The sequence below is a fragment of the Nicotiana tomentosiformis genome, chromosome 7 (genome assembly GCF_000390325.3).
Source record: "Nicotiana tomentosiformis chromosome 7, ASM39032v3, whole genome shotgun sequence".
In the NCBI taxonomy this organism is placed as follows: domain Eukaryota; kingdom Viridiplantae; phylum Streptophyta; class Magnoliopsida; order Solanales; family Solanaceae; genus Nicotiana; species Nicotiana tomentosiformis.
In genome coordinates this window covers 123,120,180-123,139,227 of record NC_090818.1, presented here as the reverse complement: position 1 = coordinate 123,139,227, position 19,048 = coordinate 123,120,180, and the positions used below count along the sequence as shown (strand labels likewise).

At 41.8% G+C, this 19,048-nt stretch overlaps 1 protein-coding gene across 1 annotated transcript; it reads left to right on the top strand.

The window, feature by feature from the left end:
• Positions 1-158: 158 nt before the first annotated feature.
• On the top strand, positions 159-1,797 carry LOC138896303 (uncharacterized). The gene is made up of 4 exons (XM_070181102.1): positions 159-240; positions 322-450; positions 540-841; positions 1,441-1,797. The coding sequence occupies exons 1-4, from the start codon at positions 159-161 to the stop codon at positions 1,795-1,797; spliced, it is 870 nt and encodes a 289-aa protein (XP_070037203.1).
• The last annotated feature ends 17,251 nt before the right edge of the window (positions 1,798-19,048 follow it).

The window sequence follows — 19,048 nt, the reverse complement described above, 5'->3', positions numbered from 1 at the left end:
GTGTCCCTTTACCCGCGATCACCTTATGCGCCTCTTCAATCCCTGACCTTATGCGCCTCTTCAATCCCTGACTCTATCGAGGGGGGCTAATCAAGCTTGCTCGTTGGACCAGTAGAGCCCCGTTCTCGAGTATAGATGAGGCTCGGGACCGAGGTTGGATGGGCCATTTTGTTCGAATAAAGACTTCAGATTTGATCCCCGTCGAGGACATGCCATTTCCCAAGAAATTGAACATGAAACGTAAGTATTACTTTGCCTTGAAGATTTAATCTATTGTTTCTCCTTTTATCTCATTTCTTATGGGTGTTTCTGGTGTTGCAGTTGTGGCTCAGATACCGGATGTGGTTCCTCAACTCAAGGAATGGGTTGAGGACCTTGTGTCACAGAAACCATACTCCGAGCGTGCTTGGATGAAATTATCAAAGGGTCGGTGGGAGGCCCGTAATCATGGTAAGTTTCCTTTTCTGGTTCGATAAGGTTTTGACTTTCTCCTTGTGTTGTCGAATTCTTATCGGCTAAATTTTTTATTTTTTTTGTAGGTCTCCCCAAGGATGTTACTATAAGGCCTCCATCTGAGGGTGAGGATATGCCTCTCGAGTCCCTTGCTCTGAAGCAAGGTGACGAGAAGAAGAGGAAAAGGGCCCCGAGCTCTCTGAACTCGGAGAAGAAAACAACAAAGAGGAGGCTGGCACGTAAAGCTAAGGAAAGTACCAGCGCCCTCCCATCGAACTCGATCCGTCATCTGAGGGATGAGTTCGAAGAAGAAAAAGATACCTCCGAGCTAGTGGCTCGAGTGCGGACCGCTTTGTCTCGAACTGAGGAGGTTTTTGAGAAGGCATTGGTCGGTACCTGCGAACCGGAACGGGGTGCGGCTGCTTTGCCCTAGGCCGGGGAGATCAAGAGAGTGACCGAGGCCAACACTTCTCGGGCAGAGGAAGGTGCCCCGAGGGACATGATTGGGGCGATCGACCTTACGCGAGGTCGGTATGCTAGAAGGTCGTTCTTACAAGGGGCCTCAGAGGGTGACTGATATCCACAACTTCATGGATGGGTTAGAGTTCGCTGCCTCAGAAGATGTCACCGGGCTTGGTGACTTGCCGGTGCTAAGGAAGGTACTGTCATCGGGTGCCAGAGGGTCTTCATCGAGCCCAAAGCTGGTGGATCGGTTCCTGGCCCCAAGTGTTAATCCTGACCGCAGGCGGTCAATAGTTTTCTCTGTCCCGGAGGATGCCCGGATTTTCTCTTCCCCCGTGGAGGTTGCTAGCTACCTTAGTTTCTTGGTGACCGAAGAGGACAAAGCCGTTATGGACGCAGTGGAAGCGCCTTGCATATTCAATGAGGCCTAACATACTTTGAATCAGGTAACTTCGAGTGTCACTTCATTATTTATTTTAAATATTAAGTTGTAAATAATCCTAACACCTTTCTTTACACTTGCAGGCCTCGGTATTTCACCATGAGGCTTTCCTCCAAATCCGGGAAGAGTTAACCCAGCACGAGGCTGAGATTCAGGAGCTCACCGAGAAGAGGGATACTTATAAGATTCTGAGTGAGAAGCTTCAGACCGAGTTAGAAGCGGCACGGAAGGAGCATACCGAGTGGGTCGAGCAGGTAAATCGAGTACTTGAAGATAGTGACGGTGAATTGGACTCAGTGGCTAACGATCTGATCCTGCATGTTCGACAAAGGCTTGAAAAAATCGGGCAGCTCCAGGCACATGTAGACGCGATGCAAACTGAGACCGAGGAGTTCAAGAAAAACATGGACCTCATAACCTCGCAAAAGGAAGTTGTCTAAGCTCAACTGGCGTCGGTCAAAACTCAGCTTCGGGCTGCAAAGGAGAAGACTTTGGTGCATGCCAAGAGGATCGAGGAGCTCCAATATGAGCTTAATTCGGCCATTTCTGGCCAAGAGAGCCTGGCCACGGAGCTCGAGGCTGCCAAATCTTAGGTGGCCATGGCAAATACCAAGGCCGATGCTAAAGTGGCCCAATTCAAAGTTGACGTCGAGGCTATTCAGGCACAGGCCAAGAGCATGGTGGATCATGCAAGGTGGGAAGCTCGAAGGAAAGCCCTCGAGGGAGTTCATGCTCAGAGCTTTGACATACTGGCGGAAATCGAGAATGCCAAGGTAGAAGAAGCATGGGCTCGGAAGCTGGCTTTTCATGAGGAAGGCTCCGAGAGCTTAACAGAATTTTAAGGTGGGGAAGACCCCGAGGATGAAGTCGCTGCCCCCGATGAGGACCATACCACTTAAGCCACTCAGGCCATTATACATTTCTATATCGGGCCATTCTGGCCTTTGTAAAAATATTATATATACAAGGCATTCTTTCCCTTTTGCCTTTCAAATTTTTCCTTCGCTTTATTACTTGAATTCATAAGGGCCGAAATGCCTTAACATAAAGTAATTTAGGTTGTGTTCGAAAATTCAAACAAACCTTGCCTTTGCCCTACTTAGTTTTAAGGCATCTTGAGGGTTCGGAGTTACCGGAACCTTTTTCGTAAGTAGGAATCCGAGATTGTAGTTTGCCGAGGGTAGCCTTTAGAACCGGTTGTGAAAAAATATATTTTTCGAAGGCCTAATTTTTGTTACGGGTTTCGGACGTCTTCGAGCCGTGTTAATTTGGCCGTAGCCTTTTAGTTCGAGAGTTGCTCAATGGACTTGTTTTCCCGAGTCATCCAGGCTTGCCCAAGATAATAGTCCCCGAGTGGAGTGGTCATGGCCTTTAAAAACCGGGGAGTTGCCTAATAGGTCTTATTCCCTGAGGTTTAGTGACTTGGGCATGTTCGAGTTTTTCGAACGACAGTCCCCGAGTGAGGGAGTGATCGTTCGTATTCTGGTTATAGACTGCCCTTGAGCTCGTTATTTTCAGGAGATCGGAAGTACGAAACTCTTTAATGGATGTAAAGAGGAAAATTTTTAAAACATAAGATGATTGCAAGGAAAGTACTTCTCTTTATTCTTGTGCAAAGCAGTCATACATACGTACATGTTTTATGCTAGGGATCGAGTAATCTATGTGGGCACGGTTCGTTTGACCGTTTGGCCCTTACAATAAATTCTACTTGTCGAGACCCTTCCTTTACGAAGTAATTTCCTCACTAAAGCTAATATCCAAAGGTAATGTATGTCTGAGGGTAATACCCCTCCCCTAGTATTCGAGGTTGATTGTAGAGGGACCTCAGATATTGTTGAATTGATCTTTGATACCGATTCATGATCGGACTTGATTCTAAGTTAGCACGATCCATTGTTGTCTCGTTAAAAACTTTGCTGAAAAACTCATTTGGGACAAAACCGGTCTATGGAAAAAGAGTGCAACACATACTTTCAGACCTAAAAACTTCATACCTCTTCTTGTTGATCACCTACAAGGGTTAGTCCGAAATAAAAAGGAAATGAAATGGGGTCGTACCTTAGCAGTAATATCGTTTTAGATGGGATATATTCCAATTGCTCGGTAGTTGTTCTCCGTTCATCATTCCGAGCTTATAGAATCTTTTCCCGGTGACCTCGAGAATCTGGTACGGTCCTTCCCAGTTCGGACCCAATTTCCCTTCGTTCTGATTCCGGGTATTTAGGATGACTTTCCTTAGCACTAAGTCCCCGACATTAAAGTATCGAATGTTAGACCTTCGATTATAGTACCTCTTGATCCTTTATTTTTGGTCATCCAATCGAACAAGGGCGGTCTCACGCCTTTCATCCAATAGTTCCAAGCTCGTATTCATGGCCTCATCATTTGACTCCTTTGTTGCATATCTGTATCTGATACTAGGTTCCTCGACTTCGACTGGTATTAAGGCTTCGGCACCATAAACCAATAAAAATAGGGTAGCTCCGGTATTGGATTTCGTAGTCGTGCGGTATGCCCAAAGGACTTCGGGTAGGATCTCCTTCCATTTTCCTTTGGCATCGGTTAACCTCTTATTAAGGTTTTGGATTATGGTTTTGTTGGTCGATTCGGCTTGCCCGTTCCCACTAGGGTGATAAGGTGTCGATAAGATTCTTTTGATCTTATGATCTTCGAGAAACTTTGTCACTTTGTTGCGGATAAACTGTTTCACGTTGTCATACACAATTTCGGATAGCATCCCGAACCGACATATGATGTGGTCCCAAATGAAGTCGATGACTTCCTTCTCCCTAACCTTCTCGTATGCCTGTGCTTCAACCCACTTAGAAAAATAGCCAGTCATAAATAAGATAAATTGAGCCTTACTTGATGCCCATGGAAGAGGGCCAACAATGTCCATTCCTCACTTCATGAATGGCCATGGTGACAAGACTGAATGCAGCAGCTCCTCGAGTCTATGAATCATTAGAGCATATCTTTGGCATTTGTCACATTTTCAAACAAACTCTTTTGCATCTTTTTCTATGTCGATCCAGTAATAGCCGGCTCTGATTACCTTTTGAACCAATGATTAGGCACCTGAATGATTTTCGCAAGTGCCTTCGTGAACATCCCTCAAAATATACTCGGTGTCTCCCGGTCCCAGACATATTGCTGGTGGGCCATCGAACATTCTTCTAAATAAGGTTCCATTTTTGGACAAGGTGAATCGGTCTGCCTTTGTGCGCAGGGCCCTCGATTCTTTTGGATCTGAAGGAAGTTCATCGGCCTTCAAATATTCTACGTATTTATTTCTCCAATCCCAGGTTAAGCTTGTGAAATTTATCTCGGCATGACCTTCTTCGACTACTGACCTCGTAAGTTGCACAACGGCCCCTAAGTTGAGCTCGTTGTCCTCGACCAACGACCCTAAGTTTGCAAGGGCATCGACCTCGCTATTTTGATCTCGAGAAACGTGCTACAAAGTCCATTCTTTAAATCAATGTAATGTTACTTGTAACTTATCTAGGTACCTTTGCATTTGTTCTTCTCTGACTTCGAACGTTTCGTCAACCTGATTCACCACAAGGAGGGAGTCGCACTTATCTTCGATCACCTCCGCCCCCAAGCTTTTGGCTAGCTCGAGACCTGCAATCATGACCTCATATTCGGCATCGTTATTAGTTAACTTCAAAGTTCTAATGGATTGTCTAACCACGTTGCTCGTGGGTGGCTTCAGTATGATGCCAAGTCCGGACCCCTTTGCGTTCGATGCACCGTCCGTAAAGAGGGTCCAGATTCCCGAGGACATTTTCGAGTTTACCAACAACTCTCTTCCGACCTCGGGTATTAGGGCCGGCGTAAATTCGGCCATGAAATTTGCCAAGATTTGAGATTTAATGGATGTTCGGGGTCGATATTCGATATCGTACCCGCTTATTTTCACGACCCATTTGGCCAATCGTCCCGAGAGTTCGAGTATATGCATTATATTTCGCAATGGGTAAGTTGTCATAACACATATATGGGGCATTGAAATTATGGTTTCAGTTTCCTAGAGGCGCTTAACAAAGCGAGCGCTAATTTTCTAGGTGGGGGTATCTTGTTTCGGCCTCACACAAGGTCCAGCTAACATAATAAATCCAAAATTGCGTACCTTATTCTTTCCGAACTAGGACTCCACTTACCGCTATCTCCGATACTGCCAAATATAAGTACAGTTGTTCATCTGCCCTCGACGTGTGAAGCAGTGGCGGGCTCGAAAAGTATCTCTTAAGTTCTTCCAGGGCCCGTTGGCATTTCGAAGTCCATGTGAAGTTATTTTTCTTCTTCAGCAACGAGAAAAATCGATGACTCTTATCGGAGGACCTCAAGATGAATTTCTCCAGGGCGGCTATGCACTCAGTTAGCCTCTGCATGACCTTCACATTATCTACTACAATGATATCCTCGATAACTTTGATCTTATCGGGGTTGATCTCGATTCCTCGGTTGGATACCATCAATACGAGAAATTTACCTGACCCGACTCCGAATACGCATTTTTCTGGATTCAATTTCATGTTGTGCTTCCTTAATATACTGAAGGTTTCCTGCAAATGCTTCAAATGGTCCTCTGCTCGCAGGGACTTAACTAATATGTCATCAATGTAAACTTACATAGATTTCCCTATTTATTCTTCGAGCATCTGGTTTACTAGGCGTTGGTAAGTGGCTCCAGCATTTTTTAATCCAAATGGCATTACGTTATAGAAGTATGTGCCATAATTAGTGATGAAGGAGGTTTTTTCCTGATCATCCGGGTTCATTTGTATTTGGTTGTACCCGGAATAAGCATCGAGAAAACTGAGGATCTCGTGGCCGGCCGTGGCATCTATCATGTGATCGATGTTAGGCAAAGGAAAAAGTCCTTGGGGCATGCCTTATTTAAATATTTGTAATCCACATACATTCTTAGTTTGTTCCCTTTCTTAGGGACTACTATGTTTGCTAGCCAGTCGAGGTATTTGACTTCCCCGATGGACCTTATTTTAATGAGCTTAGTTACCTCGTATTTGATGAAGGCATGCTTGGTCTCGGACTGGGGTCTCCTTTTCTGCTTCACCAGATGGAACTTCGGGTCTAAGCTCAGTTTATGAGTGGTGACCTCTGGTGGGATTCCTTTCATGTCGAGATGGGACCAAGTAAAACAATCTATGTTAGCTATAAGAAATTGAATAAGTTTTTTTCTGAGCTCGGGAGTTAATCTTGTGCCCATGTATAACATTCGATCGGGCAGATGTTCGATCAGTATGACCTGCTCCAGCTCTTCGGCCATTGATTTGGTAGCGTCGGAATCATAAGGGACTATAAAGGATCGAGGAACCCCATAATCATCATCTTCGTCAATCCCCTGCTTATCTAGTTGGGTCGAGGCCGGCGTCTGTGATTGCTATTCGGCTTCATGTTTTGCTTTCGAATCTGACTCTTTGTCGATGAGAGTGTCGATATTGGAATCACTTCATCGACGGCAAACATTTCCTTCGCGGCGGGCTACTCCCCGTAGATTGTTTTAACCCCTTCTGGTCTAGGGAAGTTTAGCACCTAATGAAGGGTCGAGGGCACATCCCTCATGTTGTGGATCCATGGTCTCCCGAACAGAGCGTTATATCTCATGTCCCCTTCAATCACATTAAACTTGGTCTCATGGATGGTCCCGGCTGCGTTCACTGGTAATGTTATTTCTCCCTTAGTAGTTTCACAAGCCATGTTGAATCTGTTTAGCACTCGAGCCGCGAGCACGATTTTGTCTTGTAGGCCGAGTTTTTCTACGACTCTTGATCGAATGATATTGCCCAAACTACCTGGATCAATTTACACACGTTTAACTCGAGTTTTATTCATTAGTACAGATATTATCAGTGCATCATTATGGGGTTGTATGATTCCTTCTGCATCCTCGTCGTTGAAAGATAAGTCTCTTCTGGTGTGTAGTCCCGAGTTCGTTTCCCCCTCATGATTGACACCTTGGTGTGTAGTCCCGAGGCCGACGTCTTTGATTGCTATTCAGCTTCCTATTTTGCTTTCGAATCTGACTCATTTGTCGATGAGAGTGTCGATATTGGAATCACTTCATCGATGGTAAACATTTCCTTCGCGGCAGGCTGCTCCCCGTAGATTGTTTTAACCCTTTTTGGTCTAGGGAAGTTTAGCACCTAGTGAAGGGTCAAGGGCACATCCTTCATGTTGTGGATCCACGGTCTCTCGAACAGAGCGTTATATCTCATGTCCCCTTCAATCACATAAAACTTGGTCTCATGGATGGTCCTGGTTGCGTTCACTGGTAATGTTATTTCTCCCTTAGTAGTTTCACAAGCCATGTTGAATCTGTTTAGCACTCGAGCCGCGGAAAAGATTTTGTCTTATAGGCCGAGTTGTTCTACGGCTCTTGATCGAATGATATTGGCCAAACTACCTGGATCAATTAACACACGTTTAACTCGAGTTTTATTCATCATTACAGATATTACCAGTGCATCATTATGGGGTTGTATGATTCCTTTTGTATCCTCGTCGTTGAAAGATAAGGTCCCTTCTCGTGTGTAGTCCCGAGTTCGTTTCTCCATCGTGATTGACACCTTGGTATGTAGTCCCGAGGCCGACGTCTTTGATTGCTATTCAGATTCCTATAATGCTTTCGAATTTGACTCATTTGTCGATGAGAGTGTCGATATTGGAATCACTTCATCCACGGCAAACATTTCCTTCATGGAGGGCTGCTCTCCGTAGATTGTTTTAACCCCTTCTGGTGTAGGGAATTTTAGCACCTGGTGAAGGGTCGAGGGCACAACCCTCATGTTGTGGATCCACGATCACCCGAATAGAGCGTTATATCTCATGTCCCCTTCGATCACATAAAAGTTGGTCTCCTGGATGGTCCTGGCTGCGATCACCGGTACTGTTATTTCTCCCTTAGTAGTTTCACAAGCCATGTTGAATCTGTTTAGCACTCGAGCCGCGGGCAAGATTTTGTCTTGTAGGCCGAGTTGTTCTACGACTCTTGATCGAATGATATTGTCCAAACTACCCGGATCAATTAACACACGTTTAACTCGAGTTTTATTCATCAGTACAGATATTACCAGTGCATCATTATGGGGTTGTATGATTCCTTCTGCATCCTCGTCGTTGAAAGATAAGGTCCCTTCTGGTGTGTAGTCCCGAGTTCGTTTCTCCCTCGTGATTGACAACTTAGTGCGTTTTAACATCGAACCTTGGGGAACATCGACCCCTCCGATAATCATATGAATGATGTGTTTAGTTTCTTATTATTCGTTTTGTTTATTCAAATCCCTGTTTCTGAAATGATTCTTGGCTCTATCACTCAGAAACTCCTGAAGGTTCCCCTCGTTGAATAACCCAGATACTTCTTCTATCAACTGTCAACAATCTTCCATTCTGTGGCCATGGGTGCCATGATATTTGTACATTTGGTTGGGATTTCTCTGGGCTGGATCGGTTTGTAAAGGCCGAGGCTATTTGGTATCTTTGATGCGTCCAATAGCCGATACGATGGCGGTTGTGTCAACATTAAAGTTATATTCTGATAATTGTGGTGCCTCTTTAGGTCCGATAAGCCTGTCGAAGCCGTTCTTACTCATAAGCCCTCGAGAGCTCTGGCCTCGATCACTCTTCATTTCATTTCGTATAGGATTTCGCCCAGATCCATTGCTCATACGATCTCCTTTATATGGCTGGTACCGATCCTTATTCAACCTCGGTTCTCGGTCAATGTCCCTCTTGATTCTATCAACGGGCCTGATAGGATAAACGGACCCGGAAGGAGCCCCAAGCTGGTCATCTTCGACCCTGATCTTTGATTGATACCGATTGTGCACATCGACCCAAGTAACAGCTAGGTATTCTATCAAATTCTGCTTCAACTACTCCAAAACCACTGAACTTCGAACATTGAGTCCTTGGGTGAAAGCTTGAACAGCCCAATCATCGGCAACCGATGGCAGATCCATTCGTTCCATTTGGAATCGATACACGAATTCTCTAAGCATTTTGTTGTCCTTTTGCCATAGCTTGAAAAGGTCCAGCTTCCTGGTTTCGACCTTGATGTCCCCCAGCGTGTGCCTTTACAAAAGAATCTGCAAGCATAGCAAACGGATCAATAGAGTTAGGTGGTAAATTGTAGTACCATATCATAGCTCCCTTTGACAGGGTTTCTCCAAAGTTCTTTAGCAAGACAGGTTTGATCTCATCATCCTCTAGATCATTCCCTTTGATAAAACATGTGTAAGAGGTGGCATGCTCGTTTGGGTCGGTCGTTCCATTGTATTTAGGAACCTCGGGCATGCGTAACTTCTTTGGAATAGGTTTGGGAGCCGCGCTTGGGGGAAAGGGTTTTTGCACGAACCTTTTGGAATCCAGACCCTTCAATATTGGTGGTTCCCCCAGGATTTGATCGACCCTGGAGTTGTAAGTTTCCACCTTCTTGTCGTTTGCCTCGATCTTCTTTTCCCCCAACTCAACTCTTTTTATCAGTTCTTCGAGCATCTTCATGATTGCAGGATCAACCCCCGATTCCTTCTTTTCGATTGTCTTAAAACCGATCCGGCCCTATGGACAACTTCCTGGGACGGCTCGGGCTCGATCCTGCTTGGTGGGTGATTCTGGTTTTGGAGCTGGGCTATCGCTGCTTGTTGAGCCTGCAACATTTCGAAGATCACCCGCAGGCTGATCCTGCCCTCTTCGCCACCATGTGTGCTTTGAACGGCTGATCGAACGTCTCTACGGATGTTGCTCTCGGGATCAACGACCAAATTTGCATTGATGGCTACATGCGAGCTGACATCAATTGGATCTACAGCTGGAACTCCATCGAGGCCAACTGGAGGTACGTTGTTCCCTAGTGCTATGTTATCATTTTCGTCGTGGTGACTGAAATCATTGTCCACGTGTAGGGATGTTGACTGAGAGTTCGACATTTTGATCCTGGAATCAAAGATACTCTAAAGAACAAGTGTAAAATAGTGTGCGTTATAAAAGTTTGTACCATGTATGGCTGTCCAACGGGACGGGACGAGACAAAACTAACGGGACGGTAGGCACATCCCGTCCCGCTAACAAACGAGATGGGACGGGACAGGACGGGTTCGCGGGCCTTAAGTGCCGTTTTAAAAAAAAATATTTAAGCATTGAGTTTGGTAACGGCTATTCTTTTGACAATGACTAAGTTTTTAAAGTTTACAACATCTAATTTTTTGACTTATTTAATAAACTTAAAAATTAAATGGAAATTAGGAAACTAAGTAAAGAATTATAAAATATTAAAATAAAAGACTTGTAATGAAATATTCTAGTAATTATAAATTTATAATAGAGTTATAATTTATTTAATATAATTTCAAGCCATTAAGTAACTAAGTAAGAGTGTAAGACAATTCATAAAAAAAAATTCAACGCTTAGAGTATTTTATTTTATTAATAGAACTTTCAATTATCACATACAAATATAATTATTTTGAAGAGCACCTAATCTACGCAGCCACCTTCTAGGAAGGGTTCTGTTTGAACTAGGCCTCTTAGTAGCCAATTATAAATAATCATACTAATATTTGTAAGCTCCTATATAATTTCGTTGTAACTTATCTATAATTTCTCTCGGACATTGTTCTGAAATTTGCAATGTTGATTGATGTTCCATGAGTTCCATGCCGTCATCGCTCCCAGTTCTAAGTATCTCATTGTATTCTTCTTCTTCCCTAGTGGTTAATTTTTCAAAACCAAGATTTCTTCTGAATTAATCCAATCTCTGAATAATACGGAAATCTCTAGGCTGTCCTCCGCTAATGAATGTCTATGATCTCCGATTTGAAATCTTGTCGCGCTAAAAGCACTCTCCGATGCTACTGATGATGCTTGAATAGCAAGGATATCTCGGGCCATTATTAAAAGTATTGAAAAAGCCTTGCCACGCTCCCTTCACCATGCCAAAAGTTGTTCGTTGCTTTCTTCGTCTTTAATACTTTCTAATCCTTGATTAAGATAAGAATCAAGCTCATCATCAATAGAGGAATCAAAACCTATTATATCATCCATATCTTCCCATAGAACTTCTACTCTAGACTTAGAAGTAGAAGGAGCAGTTTCACCACCTGTTGTTTCCATAGATTTATATTTATCAAACATTGATCTAACATAAGAATATATGTTATCTTGGCAGTCTTCGAGAGATGGTTGTTCATTTTTTTGTATTGCTAAATTCTCATAAATTTTACGAACAAGTCCCTTTGCACCTCTTAATTTTAAAGATGGGTTAAGTATAGTAGAAATTAAATAAACTTAGGGAATAGGGGAAAAATACTTTTTAAATTTTGCAATCATTTCATTAATGGCCGGTGCATAAGTTGGATTAGTTTTATACTTACCAAATACAATAGAAATTCCACAAATATATCATAATATTTGTGTAATGGTAGGATAATATATACCAGAAAATTATTTTGTAGCATAATTTTTTTCTAAAAATTTAGTAAGCTCTTTGATCTGATCCCAATCAGAATCAACAATTTGATCAGCGGGGATACCATTATGCATATTAAATACCTTTTGTATAGGCATCCGATAATCATAAGCAACTTTAAGCATTTCATAAGTAGAATTCCACCTAGTACAAACATCTTTTCGAACTTTTATATATGGAAAGTTAGCACTAGCACATTGTTGAGCAAATTCACGAATTCTACTTGCTTTATTAGCACGAAAAATATAGCCGCAAGCATGTTGTACTTTACTACAAGCATCAGAAAATAAATTAATACCATCTTTTACAACCAAGTTAAAAATATGGCATGCACTTCTAACATGAAAAATTACCGAATTAATTGGACAAAGTCTAGTTCTTAAGCTAGTTGCTGCAGTTGTGTTAGCAGAAGCATTATCTAAGGTGATAGTTAAAACTTTATCAATGAGTCCATAAAAATTAAGTATTTGTAGAACAGTAGTTGCAATATATGCTCCAGTGTGTTTTGAATCAACAAATTTATAACCAATAATATATTTTTGCATGTTCAAGTGATGATCAACCCAATGACATGTAACAGTTAAATAATCACAACCATTAGGACTACGACCTATATCATATGTGATAGACACTTTACAATCTAAGTGAAAAAATACACAACGAATATACTTAAGATATTCGGTTTGAAATTTAAAAACATCATTTCTAATTGTAGTCTTAGGAAAAACTTGAAAAGCATGATTATAAGTTTCTTGTATATAATGCACAAAAGCAGAGTGAGAAAGAAAAGTAAAAGGTAAGCCACAAACAGCCACCATTTTTGCTAAGTTCTCACGATCTCTATCTTTGTTATAGGGGCGTAAAATAGTACCAGAAGCAGGGTCAAGCTGTTGTTGTAAAAAATTAGAACCCCCGCCAGATCCACTAGGAGTGCTAGTACCGGTGCTAGGATCCGGTATTTGTCCGGCTTTTATTTTAGCTTGTATCCATAAAGCTTTATGGTCCCTACCTAAGTGCCTAGATAAACCCCCCTCCCCCCCCCCCGGTCCCACCACCTTTGGTGTGCGCAAATCGTTGCTTACATATTTCACATGTAGCACGTTGATTGACTTTATCATGTTTAAAACATTTCCATACAAGTGATGTTCTGGGACGTTCATCCTTAGGCTTACCCCTTACAGGAGGTACATGGGGTAAAGCTCCACACCGAGATTGACTCTGAGTTGGAGCTTGTGTTGCGGGACTAGTGGGTGTTTCATCTAATTCTTCTTCCTCATTTTCTTCGTCCTCAATAAAAATATCATTGCCAAATTGTCTTTGTAAAGTTTCATGATCTAGTTGTTCTCCGAAATTAATATTATAACATGGCAGGGGATTGAAAAAATGAAGTTTCATCAACATGAGTCATTTCATCTATATGTTTTCTAATTCTAGGAGAAGGGCTAGGATTAGGATTACTACTACTTTCACCTTTACTACTTTTTTTACTAATTTTTTAAAATGCGCCAAATATATTTTTAGGTGCCATAATTTAAATACGAAATTAAATTTAAAAAGTTAACACAAAAATTAAAAACACAAATGAAATATGAAAATAGAACACGTAAAGTAAACACAAAAATTAAGTACTAAAATAATGCGCAAAAAATATATATTAAAATTAGGAGATGGAACGAGTGCACCGTGATTAAATATTGAAACTTGAAGAAATTGCCCAAAATATTGCTCCAAATACTTGACGAATTAATTTGAAGCTTGAAAATTGCTCCAAAAATTTTCCCAAATACTTGAAACTTATCACTTGATTGCGAGAAAATTGAGAGAATAATATAGATAGAATGTAAGAGCTTTGAAAGAGAATGATATATTTTTGTGAGAAAAAATAAAAAAGAATTGGGGTATCTATAGAAAATAGGGCCAAAGTATAATTTAATAAACTTAGAGATTATATTAAAAGTTTGGGGGGTAGGGGTGCTTTGGGGGGAGGAGCAAATATGGCCGTTTTTGGCCTTTGGGAACGACTATTTTGCAATTATAGCCGTTGCCCAACGGCTATAATTCAAAAAAAAAAAAAGACGCGGAATGGGACGGAACGGGACGGGACAGGCGGGACGGGTGGGACGGGAAGAAAGGGGATGAAAAGGGACGGGATAAACGGGACGAAATGGCCATCTCGTCCCATCCCGTGTCCCGTTTAACATGGCCCCATCCCATTTAGAATTAAGTGGGACAGGACGGGACGCGAAACGGAATCGGGACGGGACAGGACGGGACGGCCCGTCCCGTTGGACAGCCTTAGTACCAGGTAACCACTATTATCCTTAGTCCCATGGTGGGCGCCAAACTGTTTACCCTAAAAATAGGATAACAATTGAATTTATGCGCGGTTTTAAGGATACGTAATATAACTTGATACGAATTAAGGAAACAGATTAGAATTGGAATTGACGATAAAAGAATAAATGCAAACCACACAAATTGAATAGCCTTACGCTAAACTGTTTACCAAATCAAACAGCCTTAGCCCTCGAGTTCGATCACCCTTGAACCAAAAGATGTCTCCACTGATGTATGAACAGAATAACAAGATGAATAAAAGCTAGAAAATGATAGTATATTGCTTTATATTACGCAATGTATTTTTTAACAAATGATCAGACCCCCTTTATATAGTAGGGGAGTCCTACTCTTGATACATTTCTATACAAGGTAAAAAATCTCATGGTTTGCTAATCAATCGGCATATCCTTGATGCGTGCCGAGATTTCCGCCGTGCTCTACAACCGATCGTGGATATTTCGCCTCTCTGTTATTCGGCTCGGCAAATTTTCCTCGATCTCGTCTGATCTCAATTTTGTTCGATGACATGGTCTCGAGCTTAATGATATAACTTCGCACCTCGGTTCGATATAATTCGAGGTCGAACTTTAACCTATCATATTTCAGTCTTGATAAGTTACACAAGAGGCAAACCCAGTTTTGACCGTATACAAGGTTTCCATTTTCCTGCAACAATCTTTAAGTCATTTGCGCTTTCGTACCAACAGACAACCCGGTGTACAAAGTATCCCGCGTTCAAACAGGGTCAGGGAAGGGCGCGCAACCCTCCAAGGGATGTGATGTACCCTACATACCAAGACAAAGAGAAACAACCCTCCCCCTTCCCCCAAACTATCTTATGAATACAAGGTATCTGATTCGGAGATAGTAAGATAATTATCGAAAGGTTTTTTTATGTATGAAACTTTTACATCATCCAATACGTGATTAGAAGTGTAATTACAAATTAGTTTGGTCGAACTTCATAATTTTAGCACAAAGAGCTGCTGGAGTTTCATATTTTTGTGATTAGAAAAGTAATAAGTTTGGGGTATTGTTAACATATTAATACCTAAAAAGTTTTTCACATTAGAATTACGCAACTCAGCTGGTGGACTTTCATATTTTTCAAATTACAAACCGTCGTGTAATTGTTTTCATAAAATTTTATTGGGGTGGCTATATAGTTTCCACCCTGATATGTAAGCTACATCCAATTTTTTCAAATTACTTAATTTGTAAACAGTGTTGACAAACTTCATAGAAAATATAGTTTTGCATCTTATTTAGATGCTTGGATGTTCCTTAATAAGAGGCTTAAAGAGGTAGATTAATTAGGCATAAATATGTGAACTTTCATAGCGTATATCTAAAGTTCAGAATTTTCGCAAACGTTTTTCTAAAGTTATTTTTGAAGTGGCTAAACTTTTGTAGGCCTTCGTGATATGTAGTTCCAAACCAGGCTCTCACTCACAATCTGCTAATCTTTTGGGAATTTTTTACACGGCTGCTTCTTTTTAAAAAATTATGCTCAAAAAATAATACTTTATTTGTCCCAATTTATTTGATATAGTTCGAATTTTGAGAGTTTAACTACTTGCCAATGACGCCTACATTAATACAAAAGGGAGTTCAACTTGTGCGAATCACCCATTGATCATCATGCTCCTCACTGCCCATCTCTCGAGCAATTAAAGTCCATACTCCATAACAACCAAGTATTTTTATCCAAAACATGGATCTATCCAAAAAAAAAAAAGTACAAACTAAGAACATTCAACCTAAAAATATTTTACTACTTTCATTGAATTTCCAAAAAGGGGGAAACTAATCATAGGAAATAAGTTTGTATACGGGTAAACCGAGCTCGATGCTCGACCGAGATTCTAGAACGACGATTGAATGAGAATCGAAGTCACGAGTGAAATCGGTCCCGATATCGAAATTCAGAGATCCGACATGATCGGCCGAGATCGAAATCAAAAGTGCTATCGAAGCCAGTCATCAAGACCATCAGACATGCCTTCGAGTTTATTGAAGGCGTAACCAGTCCCGTTCATAATGGCCTCGAAGAAAGCTCCGCCAGCTCGGCCGACAAGGGTCCATAACTTTTGCCACTAGCTGATTATTATAGCATAAATCGCGGTATTAGTAGAGAAGGTGGCCAACGGTTAGAAAGGCCCATGCTTTTCTATAGAATAATGCCAAAAAGGGGAGATTTCCCCCTATAAATAGAAGAGACTAAGTTATTGATAGGGACGGTAATACACTCATTCATTTTTTACTTTGTCTCTCCAAATTTTATTATTATTAGCTAAAGAGAAATCAATCTCATAAGGCTCAAGGTTTTCTCAATTTGCGAAGGTTGTATCTATTTTTTTATTACTCATTTCTACATTAATCTAATTTTCTCGTCTTTGCATCAAATCATACTACGTATCCTTAGAACTACGTATAAATTCAACTCTATTCATTTTTCGGGTAAACAGTTTGGTACCCATCATGGGGCTAAAGATAATAGTGGTTATTTGGTACGAATATCTGCAAAACACATCATTTTACACTTGCTCGTAGAAGTGTCTTTGATTTCAGGTTAAAAATGGCGAACTCTCAATCAATGGCCCTACCTATTGATAACGAAGTGGGCCTTCGAGATGAGAACAACAACCTGACGACCGGAGATGAAATGCCACTCGTCGATCCTATTGGAACTCGAGCCGCAGATCCAATCGACGTTAATTCACATGTGGCCATTGAAGCGAACCAACGTTCTGACCCCGAAAACAACATCCATGGTGGAACTCGACCTGCAGTTCGAAATACCCAAAATATTAGAGAAGACGGGATCAACCTGCATATAATTTTTGAAATGTTACAAGCTCAACAGGTAACAATAGCTCAGTTGCAGAGCCAAACCGAGACACCAAGCAGGTCCAAGCTCGGTCCATCCCGAGAAATCACCCACGAAACGGGCCTAGCTATAGTAAGATCAAATGAACAAGAATCGGGGACTAATCCCAAAATTATTAAGATGCTCGAGAAACTGACAAAGCGAATAGAGTCAGGAGAAAGGTGGATTGAAGCAAACGACAAAAAAATGGAAACTTATAACTGCATGGTTGATCTGATCCCGGGGGCACCACCAATATTGAAGGGCTTGGATTCCAAAAAATTCGTACAAAAGCCTTTTCCCCCGAGCGCAGCTCCAAAATCAATCCCCAAGAAGTTCCGCATGCCCGAAATTCCTAAATATAATGGAATGACCGACCCCAACGAACATATCACCTCTTACATATGCGCCATCAAAGGGAACGATCTAGAAAATGACGAAATTGAATCTGTATTATTAAAGAAGTTCGGTGAAACCTTGTCAAAGGGAGAGATGATATGGTATCATAATTTAGCGCCTAACTCTACCGATTCTTTTGCTATGCTTGCAGATTATTTCGTAAAAGCACATGCCGGAGCCATAAAGGTCAAAACCAGGAAGTCAAACCTTTTCAAGGTAAGGCAAAAAGATAATGAGATGCTAAGGGAGATCGTATCTCGTTTTCAAATGGAACGAATGGATCTACCACCGGTCACGGATAATTGGGCCGTTCAAGCTTTCACCCAAGTACTGAACGAACGAAGCTCGATGGCTTCACGACAATTGAAGAAAAACTTAATAGAATACTCTGCCACTACATGGGCTGATATGCACAATCGGTATGAATCGAAAATCAAAGTCGAAGATGGTCAGTTCCGAATCCCTTCGGAGTCTATTTATCCAGCTAGGAACCTTGAAAGAACCAAGAGAGACACTGATCGCGAGCCAGGGTCAAGAAGGGATCGATATCGTCCATATAATGAAGATGGGAGGAGCAGCGGACCCGGTCGGAACCATGTGAGAAACGAGAGAAGAAATGATCAAGGTCGAAATAATCAGGGGTCATGACCAAAAACGACTTCGACAGGCCCATCAAGCCTAAAGAAGCACCAAGGCTATCGGGACTAACAAATGGAATGTAACTCACCTAAAAGAGATACTACTTCTGAGGTAAGACCCCCGTTCATTTCTCTGATGCTTCAGAACTAACAATTGTGGGTAACCAACTCGAGGGTGACGACAGCGGATCGTGCTAACTTAGAACAACGGTTCGGTATTAAATTTTGCGTCATCAGTATCTGAGGCTTCTCTACCTGATCAACCTCGAATACTAGGGGGCGTCACCCTCGGATATCAGCTGCAGCAAAGAAAAATATTCACGTTAAAAGGTCCTCGAGAAGACAAGATTATTGTATGGGCCAAACGGTCAAATGAACCGCGCCCCCGTAGATTTCTCAAGCCTTAAGCATAAAACATGTACGCATGTAAGATTATTTCACACAAGAATGAAAAGAGGTCCCTCCAAGAATTTATTGCATCCGATTTCTATATCGAGCTCAAGGGCTACCATTACATCGAGTTCGAGAAATCATTCTCACTAGACTACAAAGACCAAGGGCTACCTTATTTCGAGTTCGAGTAAGTCCTCACTCGACCACTAAGACTAAGGGCTACTCTTATTTCGATTTCGAGCAAATCCTCACTCGACTATAAAGCCTAAGGACTACCCTGACTCGAGTTCGAGCAACCATTCTCACTCGGGGACTATCTATCGAGCCCAAAGGCTACCATTACTTCAAGTTCGAGAAATCATTCTCATTCGACTACAAAGCCCAAGGGCTACCTTATTTCGAGTTCGAGCAAGTCCTCACTCGACCATTAAGCCTAAGGTCTACTCTTATTTCGAGTTCGAGCAAATCCTCACTCGACCATAAAGCCTAAGGGCTACCCTGACTCGAGTTCGAGAAATCATTCTCACTCGACTACAAAGCCCAAGGGCTACCATTAC